The sequence below is a fragment of the Opisthocomus hoazin genome, chromosome 12, assembly GCF_030867145.1.
Source record: "Opisthocomus hoazin isolate bOpiHoa1 chromosome 12, bOpiHoa1.hap1, whole genome shotgun sequence".
NCBI classification, from domain to species: Eukaryota; Metazoa; Chordata; class Aves; order Opisthocomiformes; family Opisthocomidae; genus Opisthocomus; species Opisthocomus hoazin.
In genome coordinates this window covers 9338613-9365209 of record NC_134425.1, presented here as the reverse complement: position 1 = coordinate 9365209, position 26597 = coordinate 9338613, and the positions used below count along the sequence as shown (strand labels likewise).

General features: G+C 36.9%; 1 protein-coding gene across 9 annotated transcripts in view; it reads left to right on the top strand.

Annotated features, from left to right (window-relative positions):
- WWOX (WW domain containing oxidoreductase) overlaps positions 1-26597 on the top strand; it is a 529815-nt gene that overhangs the window by 70752 nt on the left and 432466 nt on the right. Inside the window, exons 6-7 of one of the 9 annotated variants that reach the window (XM_075433879.1) lie at positions 5806-5856; positions 5950-9039. The exons of 6 other annotated variants lie outside the window; for them this stretch is intronic. In XM_075433879.1, the coding sequence (XP_075289994.1) occupies positions 5806-5856; positions 5950-5967 (69 nt within the window). In that variant the 3' untranslated portion in view covers positions 5968-9039. Of the gene's footprint in view, positions 1-5805; positions 5857-5949; positions 9040-23881; positions 26550-26597 lie in introns of those variants that run through there. 2 more of the 9 variants (XM_075433880.1, XM_075433881.1) reach the window with 2 other exon arrangements.

Here is a 26597-nt window from a genome sequence, read left to right as displayed (position 1 = left end):
TTGGGGAAGGTCTTTCGAGGATGTAGACAATACCACTTGGTTTTTATCTGCTTGTTTCCCTGCCTGAAGACAAAGTTCCAGCATTTCCTGGTGATGCGGTTTGAGTAGGGCTGGCACAGCACTTGTACTCCTCAGCCACCCATGTTGTCTTTTGGGCAAGATTAGGAAAACATGTTAATAAACACAGTGGCAGCTCGACTCTTTTGAAAAATTGTAATTTTGTTTCTTATTTCTCTTCATATTGCAAAACAGATTACTGCATATCCAGAAATTAAAGCCATCGCTGGTACAGTAGACAGACACTCACACGAATGAAAATAATTTATTTCTATGCATTCTTCTTTTATCTGAGTAAATGAAGTTTAGGGAGATAAATTTCATCAGGAATTTCCATTCCGAAGGGAAAAGAAATGGAATAGGAACTTTGTTTCCAAATATCTAACGTTACAAGTTTGTAACTGGAAATGTAACTCCCTGTTATGGCAGTATTTGATCCACTTGCAGATTCTGAATGCTGTCTGTATTACTTAGAAATATGTCTTGCCGGTAAAGCATTTTCCCCTTTTCTGTTTCTTATGGTAAATGTGCTATAGAAAGATTTTTTTTTTTTTAAACTCTTTTTGTAAAGTTTTAAAATAAAATTTACAGCTGTTGAGAACGTAGTTTTTACATACTGGACCTTATCATCTCTGTAACCAATTTTTTCTTATGTCTCAGAACTCTCATTAATTTTTCACAGGCTTGTGATGGATAGTTTTTATTTATTCACGTCTGAGATTCTGTTGTGTGAAAAGGACTCATTTTATAACATTACATATTCATGGCTTGGGATAGATGGGATAAGGAACTTATTATTAATGTGTCACAGTGGGAAACTTACTCTGGGTTCATTTGCGAGTCTTGTTAAATGTGGTGCGGTCAGCAGACAGTACTGAAATTTTTGATACATTTTGTTGGAGAAGGGCAAAGAGGTTCAGTGATGCTTCCTTATCTAACCATATCAAGTGAGATGATGCCTTTCTAAATGCATTTGAAACACAGTATCAATAACACAAGGGTGAGAGTAAAATATGCCTGAACAACAGTAAAATCAGAATGACACTTTTTTTTGATGACTGTTTTCAAGTGCCATTTGGGTCTATTTAAATCCAGTTTGCTTAGTTAAATATTGTTTTAACTAAAGCACAGAAGTTGCTTGAGTATACTGAATTGATATCAGAGTATTCCAAAACATTTAACTTGATTTCTGGCAAGGTAAGTTTACCTATAGTAACTAATCATGGTCATATTTCACTGAGATTCTTTTCTTAATGCGCAGTGCTACTGTGCAAATTCTGAATACATAGTGGAAATTTTTTTTAAAATCAGTAGGCAGTCTCTGTATTGAACATGTGCAGCATATAAAATAAAAACTAAAGATGTAAAGTTTGGTGTAAACTATTTTAGAGTCCTAGAATTGGATCTGATTAAAAAAAAAAAAATCCTTTTTATCAGATCACAAAGATACTTATCTTCAAAGCAGAATGTTTTGTACTTCTTAAACTTTTGAAGCAGGGGGTCTGCCCTGTGTAGTTATGCGCTCAAAATTAAAATTTTTCAATTAAAGGCTTCCATACTCATTTTCCTATTTACAGAAATGGACCCAGAGAGGAAGTCAACCAGTTAGCTATATCTGTGACTCAGAGTTATTGATCACTTATTGTTACCTTTGTACTTATGGCGTTGCTGGAAATCTAGAAAGAGGGTTTTTTTGGTGGTTTGTTTTTTTGAGTATACTAATCACTTACCAAAGCAGCTTGTGGATGAAGTTATTAATGTTTTTGATACCAGTAATTATTCAGACATTTAAGAGCATTTCATCAAAGTCCAACTGAATTATAAGTCCTCTTTGTTTTCAAATATTTTCTTTTTGAATTTAATATTAAAATAGCTGAAATAACGTTAAGCTACTTAAGCAGTTTGAGATGACTAAGACAAGACAATTTATGATGGTTGTATTTTAAAAGAAAATTTTCAGTGATGTTAAATGTTAGCTTTATTAGCAATCCTACCAGTAGGTCAACAGTATCATATTGTCATTTATAATAGAAGAGCCGGGCAGTGAGAAAACTGTAGTCTATTAAGAGTTTGTGAGCCTGTGTGTGTATACAGTGAAATAATATCTAGTGTAATGTGAAGTGACAGTCAAAATTACAGCTTTTCTCTTGCCGCAAGGGTACTTCTCTGCCAAGTATAGTAATATTGTTGTAGCAGTGTTCAAGGTTGTCAGCAGTTCTTGGTTACTCTGCAGAGAGCCATAACTGTGTGTGGAAGCAAGGAGCTTCCTGTCAAGGGAGATACTATAATTTTGATATATATTTGTTGGTACCAAACTGCAATTAAATAGGAGGCGTTGGAAGAGGTTTTATTTAACCAACTCAAATTTGTTGATTAATTAGTTAAAACAAAAAACTCCAAAATGAAATCTTCCTCTTACAGAAACATGGTTTAAATTATGAATTTATCTCATAATTGTCCATGCTCAGAGTAGTGTGTTATTTTTATGGAATAAGCCTTATTTCTGCTGATGAATTTGTGATTGCTGAGGATGTATAGGGCACAATGCTTTTAGTTAAAGTATTAGCTCTGAGGGTAATTATGTATCAGAAAGTGATTTTAGGGGTAGTCATAGACTTCAGTTTTTTAGAGGTCAGCATGGAAACTGTTTCTTCTCAAAAGCACATTTTTTCAGAATGTGTCAGAACTTTGACGAAATATTGTCACAAAAATGTGTATTATCATCCATATCGGAAGCAGTAAAGAATTTCTCCTACTATTTTCCTACCTTGAAAATGATGATAATGGTGTCAGCAGTTTTATTCAATTGAAAACCATTTTTCTTGGTTATTAGATTAGACAAAATGAGGTGGGGGAGAGAGATGCTTTGGAAAACATCGCTTTAAAGAATATCAGAAATCTCCTGCTGTTCTTCAGCACAGTATTGAGAAACAAACCTACTTACATGATCTTACTACTTGCATGATGAAGATTTGGTGATATGTGAATAGAACTGGCTGAATGGTGCCTAAAAGTTTACTTAGCCAAATTCCCCAACGACTTTCATCGAATACTTTTCTAGTTGAGCTGCCGATACACGTTGTGAGGTACTTCCATACCCTGCCCTCCGCTGTCTTCTTCCTTGATTTCAGTAGGTTGCGTCTAATGGCTGCAATGCCAGTGTGCGACTTGCGTTGTAGAATTAGGTGCTGCTTAAAGCAAAGTGGAAACCACAAGTGCTGGCACTTTTTTTCAGATGGGTGTGTATAGAAAGAGAAGATAATGCCAAGAATAAATAAAGAAATAAAAATAGTACTCTAATTTAACTATGGCTAAAATAAATTTAAAATCTTTATGTTGCAGAAGTGAAATGGAAAGCAAGAGGCTTCCTGTAAGTTATTTTTCTCAAAGAAAATTGAGTGCTTAGTGGGGAGCTTGCAGAACTGGGAGAAGTTGTTCCACTGTTGTCTTCAGCACTCTTGATTTATTCCAAAACACCTTTCAGATTTAACTTATTCTGGAAATCATATGTTTCTGTGTTATAGAAACTGAGTAGGTGCTCAAGTTTGCAGATGTGTTGAAGAGCTAATGTCGTACTTTCAGGTGGCCATTGAGTAAGCTTAATGAGTAGATGTAAAATGTAGCGATAATCTTTGTTATTGCACTGAGGCCCAGCCTTAACAATCAGGTACATCTCTGACCTCTGTGCAGAGGATTTGTCCGAGTAAATTGTGATGGCTGGTTGGCTGTAAGACACTGCAAAGAAAAGTTTTGAAAATTACAGGGAATTATCTGTTTTGTGGTGTTTCTCTCTGGCTTCCTACAATGCTTTGACCAGTGTTTCTCTTGTTATCACCACTGAAGCTTTTTTTTCTGGTGGAGGGCAGCAAGCCTTGAATCTGGGCATGATATCTGAGCTATAAGCTCTCATTTCCCCATTTTTTATAAATATACAATTTACAGAAGTATCTTACGATTTTGTACCTGTCTTGTTTTCAGAATTTCCTCAATCTGTCCGGCTGTTGGGTTTATGAACATCTAAAATCTTTGCTTCTAGCTCCTTTGTCACTAGAAATGTTGCTTTTCCCTGTGAAGTCTTATCTCTCCATTACAGAAGCATAGGTGCTCAAGAAGTAATCATGCAAGTATGTGTTTATATGCAAAAATTCACATACCAGTGTACACCTCACTCAGCATCTTTAACCTGGGTGGACTTAGCATCCTATGTGTGACAGAGCAGTTTACCAAATGAAAACTCCTTCCAATTGCTGTATTAATATGTTGAGTCTTTTTTTAATTGGATAAATATATTACACAGCAGGACAGATTATTTTCCTTGTGGCCTTGCAGTTGCAGTTTGAGAACAGATACAATTTTCTTCAGCTGATGAAGAAATCAACATCTGTTCTTGGTTTCCTGCAGCTTTCCGCCTTCAGACAATGCATTTAGATGCACAATTTGAATTCCTTCTAAAGAAATGGCAAATTAAAAATTTGACCCCTCCTTCAAAGCAGTGGTTACGCTGTGACAACAGTGGGTTGAGCTAAATTCAGCTATGTCAAGCGAGAACTATAAAAGTAGATAGATTGCCCTCTAAGCTTCACTTTATTGGATATTGTAATTGACATATAGTTGTCATTTATAATCATCTGTCCATTCCTGTGAGTTGGGAGCAGTAAAGTTAATTGTGGCTGCTCATTTGCATTAATCTCACCTCTGAAGGGTACAGTAACCCATTAATATCATGTCATGATGAATTATCACAAATAACATTGAACATATTGATTAATGATCTCTGAGATTTGTATCTCGTTAAAACATTTTGTTAGCTCTTTAAACTTTTAAGCAGATAGTCAATGTGTGCAGGAGAGGTTTAGAGATCACTCAAGAGGTGGTGAAAGTTATGGCATGCATATTGGGTCACTAATTAAAACTTGGTTAAAAGGTTTCATAATATTTTTAAAATGCTTTTTCTTTCCAAAGATGTAGAACTTGCAAGCTTTTTAATCACAAGAATTGTCTTATTACTGTTCATTGCTTATAAAGATAGCAATTTGTGTTAGGATAACACAGGGGGGAAAAAAAAAAAGTCTTGGAAACTGCAATAATTTCTGTTTTATCCTATAACAAAAATCATGCTCAGACTAGCATGTGTGTTTTGTTTTTAAAATAAAGTTTCCTTCCATTTGAATTTTTCTTTTTTAGTGCAAAACCTCTCTGTTGATGGTTTAGCACTTGAAGTTTCTTGCTTCCCCCCCTGTGTTCTTTATACCTACGGATATATACATTAGGATGATTGAAATGTCATCCAGTGGGTGGCAATGTAATTTGAAGTAGCTGGTAATTAAATATTTTAGTATTTTGATTCTTACCTGCTTAGATTTCTGTAAGCCAAGAATCGTAAAGAATTCTGGGTGGCAAGAGAATTTACACCACAGTTCAAGAAGGTGACTTGGCAGGACTGAAGGGACTCCTTTGCACATATGAGTATTGTGTTTTGAGAGTCTGTGAAATATGTAGTATTTAAAATCATTCAACAATCTATTTTATTGCAAAGGTTTCTTTGTCTGCTTCCATGTGAAGTTGCTGCATTTGAATGGGACCTTTTTAATAAATCATAATTCTAGCAGGTCCTGCATCTATATTCAAGAGACTGGTTTCCCTTTCTTCCATCTGCATTAAGCTGCCAGTATAACTATTTGAGGGGAAACTACTCAGAATATTTTTTTTTTTAAGTTATTTGAATATTACCGGTGTTTCTTTTCCCAGTTGTTCTTTCTCTTGAGTCTGAGAAGGGGACGAATCACATACTCGGAACAGGTAGGTTAGAGCTACTTTGTTTTTTTCAGTGTCTCTCATTCTTTTTCACTGGGTGAAAACAAGGAGTGAGTCTGTTTTTTGTGTTTTCGATAGCATCGTCAGTGCCTCTGAAGAACTAATCCGCACCTTTTTCTTCCAACTATTGTGCTTGTTACCTGGGATGAAGTTCACGCGCTCTGCCAAATGTTGAAATAAACTGGGTTTGTAGAGGAGACTAATGTGAAGATTAGAGCAAGAAAAATCATCCTTTCAAACTTGGATTTATGATATGGCAAATCTTCACAGGTGTACCATGACTTCTGTAACTTTGGATGTGTACAGCAGCTAATTGTATTGCATCGCCTTTCCCCAGGCTGGGATTTTTGTATGTGAACTAACACAATTTGAACTTATTTGCTAGCTTTTCCGGCCAACCCCTACAATCTTCTTTCAGTAATTCCTGAGAGTCCGTTTCACTGGCACACGAGGCTGTAGAGTCAAGGATTATATTCTAGCTATAATTCATGATTAACTAGATTTATGGCTGAGATCCCAAAACAGCCTCAGTACTGTGGCCTGAGGAATTGAAGACAAAATGGAGACTATCATTCTGAATTGTTTTCTTCTCTGGATTTCAGGAACACTCGTAGTTATATCTGAAAAATAAAAACAACCCCCCAAACAAAATATGATTTGCAATTGTGAAGCAATTCAATTTCATACTAAGGAATTTGGCACTAAAATACAGAAAGTCCTCAGCCTTTATAGTATTAAACTGTTTAGTTTAACCCTTTTAAGCCTTGTTGTTTGTCACCTGAAGCCGGCGCAGTGAATAATGCATATTAGACCCTCCTCCTGCTAATTCAGCACACACCCCCCCACCCCCCCCACCCCCCCCCCCCCCCCCCAACAAAAAATGTGAAGGGGGGAAACACAAGTAGGGCTCCTTTTTACCCATGGTATTAATCCTTATTCATTTTAAAAACCTGCTAACGGAAATATTTCCATTCAGCTCATTAATCAATTGTGATTTTCATTCCCTTGTTTTGTAAGAGCTGTTGCAATAAATACTTTTTTCACAAAGCAAAAATCTAAGAGATGGATGCAGCAAGCGTAATTAATAGCACCCAGTTACAGAAGATCAGCAAGTTTGTGAGATTCACATGCTGCTTTACCATATGGCTGCCCAGTAGGCGAAAAATTTGATTAATGTTTTGAAGTAGGTTTTTTTCAGCAAATATTACAGCCCCAGATGAGGAATTTTACTTTCTAGTATTGTTAGACTTAACTAAAACAACAGATCTTTTGATTTAAAACTAAATAATATTTTGATCTCATGAAAACTCTACATGCAGAAGAATTACAGTCCTACTCTATAAAAAAAATGGACCCTATAACTTGTTTATAATTCAACCAATAATGGTTAACATTTTCTTTGATTTTAGTTTTTCATAAATTGGTCAATTTAAGATAGCAGTACAAGTGCATGAGTTTTGTAACAAGGATTTCCCCACCTAAAATAAATTTATAACAGAATTAACTGATTCATTCTAACTTGTCATGCTGTTTTCCTTTCTACTTCCTTATGTAAAAAAAAAATCAAAGTTAGGTAGTTTGCTTGTAAACAATCAGAAAATAATACATGGTCCCTTTGGTAAAACATTGCTGTAAATAATGTTCTGTTAGCAAAACTGTACAATGTATTCATTTTGCTTTTAAGTAAATAATTGTTGCAATCATTATAATTAGTGCTTAATCTATTGATTCCCTCACCCACTAAGTTTACCTGAAACAAAAAATATTTACGAAAATGCATCGGAAGAGTTTCATGACTTAGGATCGAGTGCTCTCATGCAAAGCTAACACACAGCGGGAAGTTTTGCTTTTCTCACAAATTCTCAGTTTAATGCAAGAAACATCAGCAGCTGGTAGAGAACAGATTCAGGGTGCTGAGCTGAAATGGAGTGGAGAGCAGCTTTGAATGGAAGTCTTGCTGAGCTTCCAGAATGCTGAAGATAAAGCATTACCTAACACTACTTTGGTTTCTAATTGCGTCAGGTAATGCTGAGGTTCAGAGTCTGGTGAGATGATGCTAAGGCTGAAAAATAAGAATTTCTGCATTTAAAAAAAAACCCCTTTTTTCAGTTTTTTACAGTTATATCATCTTAGAAATCAGTGATTGATTGTGAGGGTGTGCTGACATGAAAAATAATTCTGATTTGACTGGCTCTATATATCCCCAAATTGGAGATCTTGGCACAAAGTGCTTATCTATATTGCGAATTTCAGGGGAGGGAGTAGGAACTGAAACCTGACAATAAAATAGAGCTGAGGAAAAAATAAAAGCCATCAGTAGGTTTAAACGAAAGATTTTCACCTTTGACAACTCTAGGCAGTGCATGACAATAGGGAGTGTCCAGCTGATCAGTTACTGGTGTTAAACATCAGAGGTAGGAAACCTGCTATGAAGTTGTTTTATGAAAGGCTTAAAATGGAGTGTAGCTGAGGTGGTGAAATGATGGTTTTTACTTCTGGAGAATAGAAAAGTCACAACAACTTGTGTTTTAGATGAATAGACAGATAACGGATGACAAAGCAATGTGACTGTACCCTTAATGTAAAAGGATGGATAAAATTGTTTTATTCTTTTGAGAAAGGACAATTAATTAAATTGATACAAGCTTCCTAGGCTTGTGCTGTTTGAAGATTGCCTCTGGATTTTTTTTTCCGTAATATCATCAAATTAATTACAATTTGCACAAAGTCTGAACATTTTTTAGGGCATTTTCCATGTATTATCATTTTTCTTGTCTATGTCGGTGATCCTCTTGTCAGTGATTTATTTCTTATAAGAACACATTTTATGCTATAAAGTTATGTAAAATATACTAGTGTTTCCCTTAACCTGTGACTGAACATGCTGATGTTAAGATATTCTACTGTACGCTCATCAAAATGTGGAGAAACTGATATTTTAGTATTTAATTTTCTTTGTTCTCAGTTTTGATTCAATTATTTAAGAAATAAACGGAGTTTTCAGATATTTTAATAGTGGGACTGAATTTTTAATTGATAGTGTCTTGAAAAGAAGGTCACTTGAAGCTGCTTGAACTGTATGATTAAATTATACCATCGAATGCAATTATTACTTAATCTGAAAGAATGGGGGGTGTTGGGGATGTTATTGTAAGTGCTGCACGTTGCTTGGCCTTTTAATTCCGTAAATAAAGGAAAGTGTTGAGACTGGTCTATGATGGTCTTTTCCTGTTAATGTTCACATTTTTAACTGTTTCAGAACTGCTGTTCTGCTTTAAATCTGTCGGGAAGGTCTGTAAGGGATTGTATGAAGAGGCTGTAGTGGTCACTCTAAAAAGCTCCTTAGCGTAGTACTTTGAATTTTAAATCACACACATAATTCAAAGGTAATCTAACTTTCAGTGTTGGACTTAAGTCCATTCAGTTAAATGGAGAAAAATGACTGACATAAGGAATGAGTTATTGATTTGTTGTAGGAAAATGACTTCTGTAATATAGGAAGTATGGTAAAAGGAATAGCTTAATTATTTAGGGAGCACCGTTGAAAAGAGTGCTTTTGCAGCATTGCAAATTGTCTAAACAGGAGTCGTACAACAGGGGTTTTTAATAATTCTTTCTTAAAGACAAAGTGTAGTGGTTTATTTTTTTCCACAGAAGATGGAGCTCATCTGGTTGTTTAAAATGTTTTTGTATTTGTACAGCTGAGGCAGAAAGGCAGGCAACAAAACAATGGTGTTCTTAGGCAGCTTTTAACTGGTGTTTCCCAGTTATTTGCATTACATTTGTGCTTTGTGGAATCTTGATGTCTGAGGGCTGGACAAAAAAGAAACATACACAGAAAGTTATTCTGAAGCCCTTGTTTTTAGTAGGTGACACGAACTTTTAAAATGTGAATTTATCAAATAAATATATGTGGCCGTTTATATCTGTATGAGTTAAATTTTTAAAATATGGTATTTGAAGATTTATAAAATATCAGATATTTGCTTTGGCTTTTTCCGTATGTTTTTTCTTTTGATTTAGTGCTATCCTTTGCGGGAGGACTACAGTATCGTATTATTTTGACTGCAGCTCTCAATTTTTGGCAGCATCTCAGATAAACAGAATATTTGTGGTTAATTGGTTGAACATGTTCAACAATTATAATTATATTAAAACTGTAATGCGTTTGAACATTTGCCCACTGCAGGCTGCTAATACGTGCTAACTTAAATTTCTGTCTTCATGACTGGAGCTAGCTTGTAGCTGGTTTTATTGGAAGTATCTGTGCAAAGTTTAAAAGGCAGATGCATTAAAGCACATCTAACACCACCGGTCTGTTTAAGAGTTTGCCACTGTGTTCAATATACAGGCCCTTGTTTTTAGGGATTTATACTTCAGTCTGAAAATTTCCTGTCATCCTGAAATTAGGTATCTAAACTTTCAGTATTACTGAAAAGAAATAGGAGTCAGTATTATTTTTATGAAGTAAATTTTCAGGAATACTAGTTTGCCTTTTTATTAGAGACTTCCAAATGAAATAAAGAATTGCAGGCGTCTCCACTTTTGATGTTTTAAATCCATAATGTGATTTATATTTGCTACTGCACTTTAAGGGAATGACAATAGGCTAAGTACATAGAGAATGTAGAAGAAGTTAGATGTCAAATTCTCAAAGTGCTAATGGAGTTAGGGGTGCAGTCTGATGGATTTTCAGTGCATAATTCCCTGTGGGGTTTTTTTTTGTTTTTTTTTTTTTGTTTTTTTTTTTTTTTTTAAGCTTTCAAGTTGAAGTCAGAATCTAGTGTTGCTCGAGAGTTGTTAGTTGTTACTATTGTGAGGTAGGTAGATAGTGCTGGTTTTGACTTAAAAGCTTTGGCACTCGATTACCTGAAGAATCACCATTGTTTCATGTGGATGATACCCTGCAGCTCTAAAAAAATAGAGGCAATTACGCTTGCAGCCCCTGGTTTTAATTGCATGAAGCATAATGACTGTTCTTCTATAATGCTCCATGGACTCCGAGCTGTACGGGAGAGGCTCCCGGGGGACCTGCAGCATAGCCTTTCCTGAGCACGTGGGTTTTGGGGAAAGAAGCAGAATGGAGGGGTCAGCCAGAGGCTGAAGCTGGCGCAGCAGGCAGCAAGCAGCAGTACCAGCTCTGTCACTGATGGTGCCATCAGCCTGCTTTCTGTTCGCTTCCAAATTCTGTCCCTTGTGCTGGCTGGCGTTGAGCTCCAACCTTGGCTTTCTCTGCTCCTTTCCTTCTTACTTTTTTTCACCTTGGTAGTTCCCCTCCCTCATTCTGTATCACATTATGAAGGCGTCTCTCTTTACGTTCACATGCTAAACATTTTCTTACCTTTTGCCTGTATTTTTTTTTTTTTTTATTTAGATCTTAAGATATTTAGGGCATGAGCTTCTTGTTTGTGTTTCTGTCCTCAGAGAGCCTGCAGATTGTCCCTTGAAAACCAAATGAATTTAATGCAGTAATTTAATCTTTCTGTTCTTGAGTTTCTATATTGCTAAAATGAATCTGTTCTTGCTTATGGCCCTGCTAAAATGCTTTGAAAGATACTTTAAGAAAAAAGGAAGACAACCACTAAAAACCTATTTAACTGCAGCATAGCACATTGAATAAATGGTGGGTTCTTCTCAGTTTTCTATAGGTTAACAAAGGTCTCCTCAGATCTGGACTTCTCCTCTCCAGCCCCTGTAGTTTGAGAGCAAGCTGTGTTTGCACTTTGCTGGGCAGCAGGCTTCGGGAGCATCCTGCCAATGGGGCTGCACGCCTAGGAAGCCCACTGAGCCCCATGAAACAGTACCCGGCTGCCACAAAGTGCCCAGAGTAGTGAAAAGCCTTGTAAAGGCACTGGAAAAAGAACTGAGTTGTGGTTGCTTTGCTGATGTGAGGGACTTGTGAGGAAAATCCACACCTTGCGATGGGGTGGGACTGAGATAATGGAGGCAGGAGTGGTGAGGACTGTGACAGGAATGGAAAGTAATTCCTGTGGAGTGACGTTCCTGGGAGGAGTAAGTGGTTTTGAGCGGAAAGCTGTTGATGGTGAGCTGTGATGGAGGCCACCGTGTCCCACTGGCTCTTTCCCAGGTAACCAAATCTGCCTCTCTTTTGGTAGGATCCATTTTAATAACATGAAGTGCTCATGACCTAGCTTCTTCTTTGAAAATTGGCCTGACAGTCCTCAGGGAAGTCAACCTTGTAACTCTCCTCTTAACTTTTTGCTCTCCAAAGCAAAAACTGAGCTTCTTTTGCAGAACTGAGATAGACAGTTGGGGAGGATGCTCATGGAGGCAGAATGAACGGTTAACTCAAATAGCAGTGTTTAATTGTTCAAGTACTGATTCTGCAACAGGATGGAAAAACGTGACTGTTGGAAGAACTCTGACGGAACAAAAGCTATGCAAACATTTCCCGTGACTGAATTAGCCTTAGTTTCTTGTGAGAGTTAATTTCTCATAATATTGGAAAATATGATTAATGGTTATATCGGAATATGGCTGAATTAAATTGTTCAGGATTACCTGTTGAAGTAGAATGTCTGTTGCGTAAGTCTGTGCTAGTAATTGTTCTTTGGGATTTTTTCTGGTTTTTTGTTTGCTGATATAAAAATATAACTTTCTCTTATTATTTTAATCTTCGCTTTTCTTCCTGCATGGATCATTTATTTGTGAACTGGTTATTTCAGTAAGGGCTCAAAGGTAATTTCATGGTTTATAGAATTTATATCTGAAGGTTTAATGAGGAAAACATATTGTTTTCTAACACATGAAAGAGAGAATCTTTCATTATATTTTTATTTTCCTTCTCTAATATCACATGTATATCAAGTTCAAAGCCTTGAATACACCTAAGTATAAAATTATTCTTTTCCTACACATGGCAAATACGAATGTTTGCAACTCAGAAATCAACACACACGGACTTAGGAGGTGATTTTATTTTTAATGAATCTGCATGATATAAATGAACTACTCTTCTGTTTGTGCATTGTGCTATAGTATACATTTAAAAATACAATAACAGTGTATTACTTTTCTGTGATTTAGGTTAGGAATTAATGCATTCAAATGAATTTAAGAGCCTTGGGTATAATTCATACAGGATGCAAGTCCCTCAGTAGACCTCTCGTGAACATTATCAGATTCAATACAGCTTGCATGGTCAAACAGATTAAAATTTGACCAACCCCCTCTTTTTGCCATTCATTAAACTCCAGAATCTCCTTGAATGGCTCTCTTCTCAGTTACTTAGAGTAAATTCATTATTTGGTGTGGGGAAAAATTAGCAAAGACAGGATTTCTGTTTGGTGTGTTAATTTGCGAAAATTAATATTTTCAGTGTGAGTTTATTTACGGCAGATCAGGTTGGAACTAAGGCTGCTAAATATCAAATTTCCTTTGACCTCTGTCTAGGTATGTTTTCCGAGAGCTTTCACTTTTATCTAGTGCAGAGTTATCAATGCTTTTTCACTCCAAATCAGAGTCATTAACTACTGTCTAGATTGTGTTTGTTGTATGGCTCGCGCCTTCGATTTACAGTTGTGTAAACTGGAGGATGCTTTCAGCATCAGTTTGATCTTTTAATGGATCAACAGCTTTGCTGGGCTGCCTCCTGAAGTACTTAAAATATATCTGACTCTCTTTCTGATATTTTGACAATTTTACATCCTGTGTTAATTACACCGCAAAGCACAAAATCTATTAGCAATTTTGAAAAGTGTCTTATGTTTAGAAGGCTTTTGAGCACTTGTGACTGATTCTGGTGTGATTAAAGTATCCTTTAAAAGAGTTTCTAAGTTCTGTGATACAGCAGGAACAAATTCGACTTCCTTGCAGTAATGGCTTGAAAGGACTGTGCTCTTAAGTACAAAAACAGTGTAAAATGTGTCCAATACTTTGAGCGATCTCGCAGGGAAGCTTAAATACAGATTTTTACACTGGAGGGGAGTAAGTACTGTAGTAAGTACTGTTCAATAGTAATGCCTTTGTGTTGCTGATTTATCCAAAGGTCGTTGGAGGATTTGAAGTTCTACAAGAGTGTTGCATATGCTGGAATTGGTATCTCTGTATGTCCTCTTTTCATCACTTGCCATGTTATCCTTCAGGTATTCTTACTGTAACAGAAGTAAAACCCTCAGTGAACTGCTTGTGCTACATTACCAGAGGAATCAGGCTGGGAACTGGCACATAGGCTATGCGGAGTTTTTCAGTCTCTGCTCAGTAGGCATATGGATGCGTGACATGGAGTAGCCTACCTACTTTGGCAACGTTTTTTTTTGGAACAAGTTCAGCCTGGTTTCCAGGGCTTAAAATTACCTCAAATGTCATGGGATTGACAGGTGTAGCTATCCACTGTCTGTGCCCAAGTTTTAAAAACAGAAACACCCTCTTCCATCGCTGTTCTTATTGCTTTTTTAACCTCCAGTTAGTCTGTACTATAAACCCTCTACAAACACAAACATCTCTCAGGTTCCTTTGGTGACAATTACACTGTGAGACAATGAGTATGCTCTTTACCCATATATTTAATATTTTCTTTTCTAACAAGATTGCACAATTTCTTAAAATATTGGGTATGGAAAGTAGAAGTAATGATGTATGGCACTTTTCCTGCGAGGACCAAAGAAAGCATTTGAGAACAATTTCTTGATATCCTGTTGCATAATGAATGAAAATATATCTATGCCTGTGTTTTGTTTTTAAATGTGGTGATAATCTGTATCTGTTGCTGATTATGGAGCATATTACATAGTGATAGCATGTAAGGAGTCCAAGGACAAATTAAGGCCGGTGTTTAAAGGGTGAGGGTCTTAAAAACTGATGAAGCTGAAGCTCATTCTCATTGTTACTGTTTTGCTTTTGCATGAGAGGAGGGGCTCTGTGGGTTATCTAGCCATCCCAGAAGCCCAGAGATCAGAATGTGTTTCCATTTCTTGTTGCTGGATGTGATTGATCACCCAAAGAGGATAGGAGGAGCAGTAGATGTACAGTGCTGATTCTGGGGAACTCTAGAAAGCTTTGTGCTTTATAGGAGATGTATACTTCTCAGAGGACTTATTGTTTGATTGGGTTTTGGGGTTTTTTTGGGAATGCAGGCTCTCGCTTATGTAGCTTTCATGATGATTTAGTGCTTATAAGACATCACTGAATATCAAGGAAGCCTTAATAAATCTGAATTGGTCTCAGTGTGGATGGAAATGAAGATGTGTTTTTATTTCATGCTGGGATGATAGAATGAATTATATCAGAAATCTGACTCCTAGAAGACCTGGGAATTCTTGAAAAACAGTGAAAGAATACAACAGCCAGAAAAGAACACTAAGATCCATAGATGGTTTTTGCTGAGAGAGAGCGAAGCTGACGGTGTATTGTATTAATGTTTGGAAGACGTACTAATGCTACTGCCAGGGCGCAGTGAGAGCAGGGTTGCTCCGTGAGGGAGGGCAAGCCAGAAGGCAGGGGCACCCACCAGGGCTCGGTCTCACAGAATCTCCTGGGCAGGATGGTAACCATGAGTTCCTATGGCAGTACCAGAAAACTCAAGAGGGTGACTCAGATCCAGGATCCATCCAGGGCACCCAGGCAGGAGCAAGCAGAAGGTGGGGCCAGAAACAGGACTGGAGATGAGGCTTCAGAAGAGGTCCAAGGTCCATCTAGGAGACAGGGCTCAAGACAGGTCCGCCTACGGTGTAGCTCAGGTAAGGACAGAAGGGCCAAACCATCAGGAATGTGGATGGACCACAGAGAAGAGGGTGCATGGGTGGAGGTTGCAGGGGAGGCTGCACAGGAGACTGAAGACTGTGGCAGCTAGGTATGTCATCAATGATCCGGGACTAGAAAAAGAAGTTTCCAGTAAAAAGTAATGTTGAGATTTCTAGCTTCATAGCAGGGATAAATTCCAATATACTAATTTCCCTTTAATAGAATATTAATCTACTTAGTCCCTCTGATTTCAGAATAATGCTTCTTTTCTGTCTGTACCCTCGGTTGTAGTACTTTGATATGTATCACTACATTTTATGGGAAAATCATGTCTTTTTATTGTAACTTTTAAATCTTATTTTTCATTAAACCTGTTTTAATGACTTAAGAAACGAATTTTAGCTATACCAGTGTAAATCCAGAGGAAGTGAATTTATGCTGTTTTTATACCAGTAAGCATAATCTGGCACACTCTTGCAAAAAAAATGCTGAAATTCCATAGTCAGCAGTCAAAGCTGTTTGTTAGAAAGTTCTCCATCTGTAAGAGTGCTATTGATAAAGGAACTAAAATCCTCAGAATTGATTTATTTGTTATCAGCTCAATCCAGTTTGTCTGAACACTGAACTTGCTTTTTTGTTCTTCCCTGTGATAAAGGTATTTGCCTATGTTGTAAAATCTAAGCTGCGATAAACTTGTGTAAAAGCTGAGCATAGGACTGGAAACCAAGATTTCCAGAATTTTAACTCTTGTTTCTGTCCCTAAATGAAGTAGTGACCTTAAGCAACCTCTTAGGTCTCGTTTGTAAAGAAAGCTGAATTCCCTTAGCAGTTTATTTCTAAGTCACTAGGAATTCAGCATCTTATGAGATGACATCTTTTAATACGTATATATTTTGTTTCTGTAATCGTAATTTGAGAAAAAGATTGTGTCTTTTAGAGAGTCTGGTTATGCCAGGCCGCGAGTCCTTATTACAGCCTACGTAGTTGCAACGAGCATCCTACTCCAGGCATGCAAACTGGGAATTAATGTAGACCAAATGTTTGGAGTATTTCAGGGTTTATTTTTTCCTTTGTGCTGATTTATGTAGTTACTTGAATTACTTATTTTGCTATACTTAATTTATCATTTTAATTTCAGTGAATGTTTTGACAGTGAATGTTTGTAAAGCAGCTAAATACAATTTTATTGGAAAGGCTAAAGATGTATGAGTAGCGTTCTTATTTTCGTGCTATTTCTGTGGTATTAAAGAGACTGAAAAATGTGGTCTGATATCTTCTTTTTTTTTTAAAAAAAGATAATTACTTACAAATTTTGTTGTAATTCTACTTATCCATGCTTTCAACTGGAAAACTGTTGCATGCACCATCTCATTTAATCTAAATGTGATAGTCACTTGCTTTTTATATAGTCCTTGGCTATTAACTTAGAAAATCTGTTGCTCTAGCAGTGGTTTTCCTGTCCTGAGAGAACTGGTGGATCCCTTCATCATGTAGTAAAGCAGTTTCCTATCTGCTGAGCTGGTCCCTGTGATGGGGTGGCTGAGCCTGTCCCAGTAATTAGCTTTCCCTTTCACTTTTGCCCAGTAGTTTCTTTTATTTGTAGGAACATGAAGAATTCATCTTCCCTGTTCCTGGTAAAAGAGCAGTTTTCCATGTAATTCTTTGTGCAATGACTGGTCACACAAGCGGAATATGTTACACACTGAACAACTGAGATGTCTGGAAATACCCAAAAAAGAGTGACTCCTGTCGCACACAGATAGATACGTACTTAACTGAATCTCAATGCCCATTTACTTGAGCAGACTTGAAAGGGGGTGGAAGAACAATGAATACTTTTCTTACTATGCTTGAAAACAGTTGGTGCATAGTCTGTAGAGTTCTACAGTATTTATTGCCATGTTTTGTCAGTGTTTCCATGCAGACGTTCCTAGCACTTTTAGAGTAAGAAAAATGTGTGTTATCAGCTGACTAGTGAATGTTTTTTTTGCACAGAGTGTACACATTCTTTGCCTACTTTGTTTATTCGTCCTATGTTGTAGTTCAGGCTTTTTTTCTCACTTGCATTATTTCCTGCCTGTGCCCCAGAAGGAAGAAGAACACCAGCAAGGCTGAAGGGTGGTTGCCTGCTCATGACCACAAATGACTTGTTTGAAGACTTAGCAGCTGTAACATTTAACAATGCAAGGCCTTGTTTTCCACCCCCCTGTTTGTTTTTAAAGCAATGCTTTAAAAGCCGAGTTGCACTTTATTTTTTTAAATTATATGATCTACTTTTTGTGTATAGTAGCGTTCGCTTAGTTTATGTCATAAGTGACCTAGTTTGCATTTTCTTTCAACTCTATAAATTACCCTATTTTTTTTCTACTGGTGTTGAGGTTTGCTACTAGTCCTTCTGAAAAATAAGTTTTTAATTTTTTTCTTTCTTCTAGCCAAATATAAAGAGGAGTGAGTACACAGGAACTGGGACTGGATTTATGGCTTCTTGGAGGCAGGTTTATTCCTATGTGTGTTGCTGCTTTAGCTTTTGATGAAGTTATTTCATTCATCTCTGCCATGACTTTGCTACCTTGAAAATGGCCAATGTACATAGATTGTTGTTGTTTAGATGTTGTGCCTAGATTTCTTTAAATGTTGGAATCTTTTGAAGCAAGTAACTAGATAAATGAGAAATAGTTTGCGAATGCGTTAGCTGTATGTCATGTGACATATCCACAATGATAACTGGGTAGCGAAGAGTAGGTTTGTCTTTAGTCCTTTTTTTCCGTAAGTTTCGTTGAATTAATAAACTATTAATTTCCACATTTCTGCATGCTTGGAGCAGGATTTTAATTTTAATTTCTGAGTTAAAGCTACCTGACCCTAGTCCTTGTCATTGCTCACACTGTGGCCACAATACCCGGTTCAGGTGCTGGAAAGGAAGTTTGTGCACTACTGATCTTAAAAGCAGGAAACCAATTTTATATCCTTTACATGATAGATACTGAATCGATAAAGCATCAACCTAGGGTTACACTTGGTGTCTCTAGTGAGAAGACAATAAATCATGTTATGTGCATACAGGTATATTGACTCAATTTTTCTGTGTTGTCTATGCAAAAATGAAGGTGATTGAAACTAAACCATTAGAATAAAAGTCTTATAAAGGCTGGTATAAAGCCATTTATCTGCATTTATGATTTAAGATTTTAGTATTAAAAAATCTAAGTACAGGATTTGAGTCAAATAGAAAATTCGTCAGGTCCTGTGCCCTGTCTCAAATGTTAGTCAAAATCAGATGGTTAAAAAGGGAGAGCAAATAACAGAATATGTACAAAATTATTTTTCCCTTGGTATGCCCTTCTGGTCTTCAGCAATTAGCAGTTTGGGTACTTTCAGAGCTGGAGGCTGCACCCACTTAAAGAATTTAATATGCACTGGTGGACTCATCTCGCATAGACTTGTTCTTATTTTCAACCTGTTTATATTTTTACTATTCCGAGGGAGTTTTGCACACATATATTGAGGAGAAAGAGCCTGACACCTTAGAATGGGTCGGTAAAGAAAATAGTCCATTTGTGCTTTATCTCTTTCTTACTGTACTTTCTGAGGATGAAAAACCTGATAATTGTCACTCCTTTTGTGTCTTGACTTACTTGCTCCTGGTGAGAATGTTTAGATCTGCCAACACAGGGCATTTTCCCTAACTGTCTGCTGGCTTGAAACAAGGAACAACTGAGAATGAAGATGAGGTAGTTGATACAGCAGGTCTATAGGTAATAATTGAATTTTTTTTCTTGAAATTTTCATATCTTAACACCAAACAAGCCATCAAAGTGGATAAACAAGTTGAATTCACTTGAGATGAAAGATTACTACTGTACCATTAAGAATAAGCACAGGTAAGTGAAGAAGGTTTTATAAAGTTGCACTGCTTTGCTGAGAATCATTGCCTTGTTTCAGTACTGGCTATTCTTTTTAGTAACGGGACTTGACATGGGCCGGACAACAGCCTGGTATATTGCAGTTAATGGATTACAGATTGAAAAACAAGTTTTACTTCTAATATATGTAATGATATGTGCAAGGTGTGTGAGGGGGTGGGTCAGAAAACCACTTTCAACCCTGTTTAGATAATGGAGAATAACAGGTTGCATTTTCTTACCCACAAGATAGCCTTGGCATACAACTTACTCTCATGCTGAGAATTCAGCAAAAGCCAGTTACGCAGATGAATCTGGAAAGTGCACGTGCAAGGGGAGACATTCCTGGCTTCTCCCTGTGCCCCTCTAAAAGGCTGATTGTACCCTCACAGCTGGAATTTGTGCAAGAACGTGTGCGAAAGGAAAAAAGCATGCCTTCAACGATTATGCTTACAGGCAGTTTTGCATCTGAACTGGAATGAAAATGAACGCTGCTTTTCTTTCTAAATGAGCATAATGGTATTTTGTGGCTTTACGGGGGATTCATTACTTGCACTTTAAGTATCAAACTATGGTATTTTGTTGGGCTTTTATTTTCTGCAAAATCTTTCTCCTTTTTTACTGCCCCCCTCCAGAAGACACTCGTTTTTACTATATAGTCATTATGTGTCATTCATTTGTATATTATAACTACTATTTTCATACAAGCCAGAACCAGCTCCTTATGTCTAGATGTTCAACTTGCGTATGGTAAAGGTGATGAAAAACATACCTCACAACTTTGAGGAGAACACTGATTAAATATACTTTTATCTGTGAAATCATGAGTTGTGTCTAGATAGCCTCATCTAGCCTTGCTCTCTGCTTTTGTCTAACATTCAGGCATAATTTTTTATACTAAATTGTCAGGGTTTGCAAACATTTTTGACTCACATGTATGGGCCCTGTGAAGAATTTAAACTTCTCATGTTGCTTTATTAACTTACTCTGTTAGGATGTATCATTTATTGCTTATTGCTGTTTAACTGGCTGGCTAAAGAGATTTTGTGGTGAATGAAAAGCAAGTTTTTTCAAGCACTTTCTATCACAGAATCCATGAAGGATCTTATGCTGCTGCTCTTGAACATTGTAAATGATGGACATTTCGGAACAGTAGAATGGGGGATGCATCTACCCCAGCTTCCCCATTACCTACTCCTTAGAATTTCTTTTTCTTGCCACATGCACTCGTGTGATGTCCACCAACTCCTGATGCAGACCACAGCTGCTAGTTCAACAGTAGTTAGGTTTGATTTTAAATGGATGTGAAATTCTATTTAAAAAGAGTAATGGCTAAACATAATGTAAGTTAGAATTTATATAGCAAGTTACAAGTTGTATAGGTTATAATAACATATAAATAACTATGATAAAAGCTATGTATAAATAAGATCCTTGCTATCACTGTATATTTAATTCATATACTGTAGCCATTCAGGGACTGTTCCTTGACTGGAAAATGTTACGTATAGAGATCTGTTATTGAAAACTTTATGATACTAAGATTTGCAGTTAAAAGAATAAAACCAAATTACAATTTTTCCTGAATTGAATATGCCACTATCTTGTACACCTTAACCTTTCTGACCTGGCCTTGTGTGATGCTTCTTGACTTCCTGTCCTGCTGTCATTTCTTTCATATTGGTCTGGCACTCAGTCTCACTGGAATCAATAAGGTTACTCACATGCAAGTGTTGAATAAATAATTGATTAAGGAGATACTACACTTGGTGCAGCTTTTCTTAGCAAAGGTAGCCCAGATAACTGTTTTTTAAAACTTCTGTTCTTTCCTTTACCCCTCGTTTGTTCTGCTGAACATGCAGAGTGTTGTATCTGCTGGATATCATGATTGATTTGGGATGGAGTATTCGTAAAGTGATGATACTAGTCAGTGTGTGCAGTGGTTGGGAGAAATGGGTATCCTGCAAATATGCAGTTCAAACCAAACGGCTTTCTAATATTTCTGTCTGTTTCCCTTCTAAAAATTTTAATCTCCTTGATTTTAAAAGCTGTAATCTAAAATGGCAAAGCAGGCTTGGATCTCAGTCACCAAACCCGATTACTATGCTCATCAAAACCTAAATGAAATATTTAAATAATTTGGTGCTGTAGGAAAGCTAGATAGAAAATGACAGACAAAGTGGTACCTACTGACAGGAATAGTCCCAGTGAAGTTAGCCTGACTGCTTGACTGGGTTTTGTGTATTTACGCTTATGGATAGAATTGCAGTAAAAATAGAAACATTTTTGACAGCCGGGGTGTATTGTGACATCTGAAATTGAAACAGGCACTTCTAAGTTTTCTGCACAGCTCCTCAACACAAATGTTTTATTATAGCTCCTACTATGTTATGTTAGTAGTTAAACTATAGTGAACTTTCTATAATGGGAATGCAGTTACATTGAAGGCAGACGCATGGTTTCTGTAGAAGATAGAAAATAAGATATCGCAGGCAAGTAGACACCTGATGTGACTGTGCCCATTGCAGTCACTCCACCAGTGCGATTAACCTTTTTATCTTCAATTACGTTCCTAAGTGATACAATTTGTTCCAGTAGAGTAGTGTGCAAATCCAGTCTTGTTCAGTTTTTTCCACAAATACACTGACTTGCTGTATTGGTTTATGAAATCCTTTCTCTTGTCGTGGTTCAGTGGTGAGAAAGATGAGTTAATTAGGAAGGAGTTTGCCCACTGGTATCTCTCTAGTGTGTAGCTGTAGTCAATGCTGTTAGTCCACTCCTGTCATATACCCAGTTGTCAAAAAAAGTAAGGAAAAAAGGTTCAAATATCTTTAACAGAAAATATGTTGATGCTTCAGAAGTCACAACATGCATTTTATGTCATCCTACATGTTGCCACATTTGCTTTGAAGTAATGTTTCATTATTGCTATTATATGATTAAATATTGAGAGTATTGCTTTTCCCGTTGTTCTAGTGCAGTATTTAATCAGTGCAATTAAATGGAAAAATTGCCTTTTTAACTGATGATAGTCTATTAGTGTCTCTGTCTTTTCAGAAAAGAAAAGAAGTGAATTATTAGAATGACAAATGAGTCAAAGTTACCACGGTGATGGAGAGGTGCGATTCCCCTCCACATAATCTTCAATTAGTGATCTTTGTAAGAGGATGTTTTTCAAAAGGGTAATAGAGAAGTAATGAGATCAGAAGGAGGTCAAACCCAGCCTTCTTCGTTTGGCAGTTTGATTAATTTATTTCTCCTTCTTGCAGATTGCTGTACGGGGCTTTTGTCATCCAGTGTTTTTCGTGGGAATCTAGTTGAAGTGACTGCTTGTATTAGCCTTTTGTGTATCCAAGAATGTTCATCAACTTGGAAATGAAGGTTTTTGAATGGGTCAAATTTGATCTTTAGTACCGGGACTCAGTGAGAGATCTGAAAAGAAATTTTTTTTTGAAGAAGAAACCATCCTTGACGCTTCCATGTGTGTTGTTCTGAAGAAGCAAATGGCTGAACATAGTACTTGGATGCAGTGCATTATATTTAAGTCAAAGGAGAGGGAGGGAAAGAATGACCCAAGAATATGAAGTTGTAGTGAAGATGCTTTTCCCACAACATCTTCTTGAAAAGTCCCACAATATCTTCTTGAAAATTCCGCAATGTCTTCTTGTATGTGATCCATGTAACATTTTATGCATACTGCAGGCATCCTTTCCTGGCCTTTTCTCTTTCTTACCACTTGTGTAGGAAGTTTTGCTTCAAGGAGTAATGAGCTATTTCATAATGGCAGTCATAAACCTGAGTGGCTGTAGCTCTATGCAAATTTCGTGCATCTTGTTAAATCTACCAGTACCCTGTGCTAGGACTACAGTATTACATCCGTGTTTAGTTTATTCTCAGTAGTAATTCACCTCTTTTTAAATATTCAAAATCGTTTTTGTACAAAGCTGAAACGCCAATGGCATTTTCTCAGCATTTTCTTCAGGTTTACTTATTTGTGCACTGATCAGTTTTACTCTGCTAATAGCTGAATATATCACTATGGTTTCAATTTTGATGTAAATTCAGTTATTCTATGTAAAGTAACATGTCAGTAAAGGAGCAGTAGATGTTAATTTAATATGACATTCTCTTGCTAGCACATGTGACAGGAACAGTTGCATGATGTCCAAGACTTAGCTATGCCTGGGTTACCTCAGTTTATGTGCAAGATACTCATGCAACTTCTAGTTTCGGCTTTGGTGAGGGTAAAATTGTCTGTGAGTTTTCTCACTTTCTCATGATGTCTTTGCAACAGGCATTTGACAGCTATTGAGAATTACCTCTTTAAAAAAAACAAACCACTTTGGATCAAGTAGGGCTTGAAATGATTTCAATATACTGATGATGTAACTCTCTTTTTGCTGCAGGGCTATGCAGGCTTCTGAGCAACACGTTGAATAGACACAGCTCTTCAAATCAGCAGGAGAAGAAAGTATCTGGGTAGTATGATACAGCACATCCTGAAATATTGCCCCAAATTCATCAGTGGTAGAAGCCCTATGAGTTATGGCAGCAAAGAACATGGCCCGTTTTCTATGCCCCATTAGGTCTGACACATACCTCTGGCTGCTCAACGCCATCGCATCCCAGGCAGTTGGATGGATGGCTGCTTAGAGAGGGTATGGACAGCTGCTTAGCACCAGGAACAGCCGTTGGTGTGGTTGTTTCCAGCTCGGCCACGGAAACATTTTGGGACCTCACCTGGGGATGTGGCCTCTTTATGCCTTTGTTTTCCCATCTGTTAAACACGGATCACAGCCCTTAGTAAAGAATATTATTGTTATGCTAGTGTAATGTTTGTAAGAAGAACGTATAAGCACTAGGGCCTCTTATCTATGGGTGGTACATCCCATTGTGCATGAACAGCTGTCAGACTATGAAGGCTTGTGGTTAATAAGGGGTAAAACGATTCTTGAAGGCTCCTCCCCCCAACAATGCATACACAGAAAACAACAAAACACCCATCCTTTCTCCTGTCTTCCTTTCTTGCCCCTTTTTTGTAAAGTTGTCTTCTTTCTTCTTCAAGTGAGTTACAATTTCAGTAGTTTAGTAGTTGCTGCTATCAAAATAGGAAGTGAATTAAGAAAATCCGTAGGCAAATCGTGTAACAAATTGAAGTCATGATTCATGAAATCGCCTGGGAGATCTTGCCAGTCAGCTGCCGGCAGAAAGTGGAAGAGCAGAGGGTGTCTCCGGTGGACGCAGGACCTTCTGGGCCAGCCTGGAGGCTTGGCTTGCGCAGCGCAGGGTGCCACGGGTGTGTTCACCTGGAGTTTTCCCTCCTGCTTTCTGTCACGGCAGGAGCGTGTTTCTCTTTCAGAACTTGTCTGGGACTGCTAAGCCTTTTGAAGTGGACTTTACACCAAATAGTGAAGCAGATCGTGAGTTTCTGTAGAAATGCAGATAGCGTTGTCTGTTCTGTCAAACCTTTTTGGTACACGAGAGGTGCTTGTGTAAGCATTCGGTGCAGGAGGTCATCTATACTGAAGTAAACATGATATGATACATGGTAGACTTATCTCTATGAAGAAGTATTACTGTCTATTGTAAGTATTTGTGTAATTAGGCCTTGACTTAGTAAAATCTGTATATTGCTGAACTATAAAATTACATGAGTGGACAATGCAAGCTTGACTTTAGTTAAAACTGTTCATTTGTTTGCCCACATCTCTGAAAATTAGACGTTAGGAAACGGTCATCTATCCGAGATATTCTCATATGGCTGCTGTCATGTTTTCAGTGAATTATTTTCAGTTTATTACAATTCAGATCGTTGTCCAGTGTGCTTGTATGTATTAAAAAGAAATGTGACTTGTCTAGGAAGCATAAGCCAAGACTTATTTATGAGGTATAGAATGAAATACAAAGTTTATCTATATTATATATATATACAGTTCAATCATTACAGATAAAAAGGTTAAATACCAAAGGATCTTCGGGCTGCAACATTTATAATCACAGTACAGAGACACAAGACAATTTTGTGAATTTCTCGGTTTTTTTAGGTTCTGTCCACTTGGAGGGAACTTATACATACATATGTACACACATATATATGTGTATATACAAACATGTCTCCTATTTATCAAACTTCTCTCAGAACAGTAAAAGTAAAATTAGATTTTTGTAAGCTGGACTGATGTGCATGTTCTTATTTTCAATGTATGGTAAAGTAATCTTGCAATTTTATTTTTTAACAGTATTCTATAATATACATAATCTAGTCTTTTCTTCTGCAGACTGTTTAATTCAGACAGGTTGAAGCTGCCTCCAAAGATTGGCATCAAATTGAGGAAACCATTCATGTAGTAAATAAGATAATTTGTTTCCACCCAAAAAGATTAAAATATAGATTTATTTTTTTTTAACCCTGTGTGATTTAACACATACAGTACCTGCATCTCTCTGATTCTGAACGCATTTTGGAATTCAGTGCTTCTACCTGGATTTCTTTTCTTCTTTTTCTGCACCGCACTTTTGACTTGAATTTCCTGAATTTTAATTAATACAGTCAATAAAGGTCTTCATATATTTCCAAGATAATAGTAATTGTTCATGTAGTTTCAAAATGTGATGGGAAACTGATGCTCCTTATGAAAGCAGAGCTAGTAAAAATAAATTACAGGTTGTGGAGTTTGAGTATTAGTGTATATAAAAACTAGGGAAAGATGTGTTCTGACTCCTGTTTTCTATGCCATATTTAGTTCAAGAATGTGTATTTCTTTGTGCTTCTTATTTTTGTGTCTTTATAAAATCTGTCGTTATCCTAATTGTTCTTCAGCCAGTCTTTCAGAATATCAGGCTTACTGCCTATAGTTAAAATAGTAGTTATTAAAAATGTCTATGAGAAAATTCTGCTTGATGGAGGTGGAACAAACATTGTGAAGCAAGGGGGTTTTACTTTTTTTTTTTATTTTTTTTATTTTGGTCTGAGATAGTCTCTGAGATGTGTGGTCTTAGAATACTGTATGGAACGGGATTTGTTAGGATTATCTCTCTTAAGCCCTGCCTATGAAGGCAAGACATACCGAGTAGCTATAAACTATCTGGTAGCATGTGAACTCTTTCACTTTTATTCCAGTG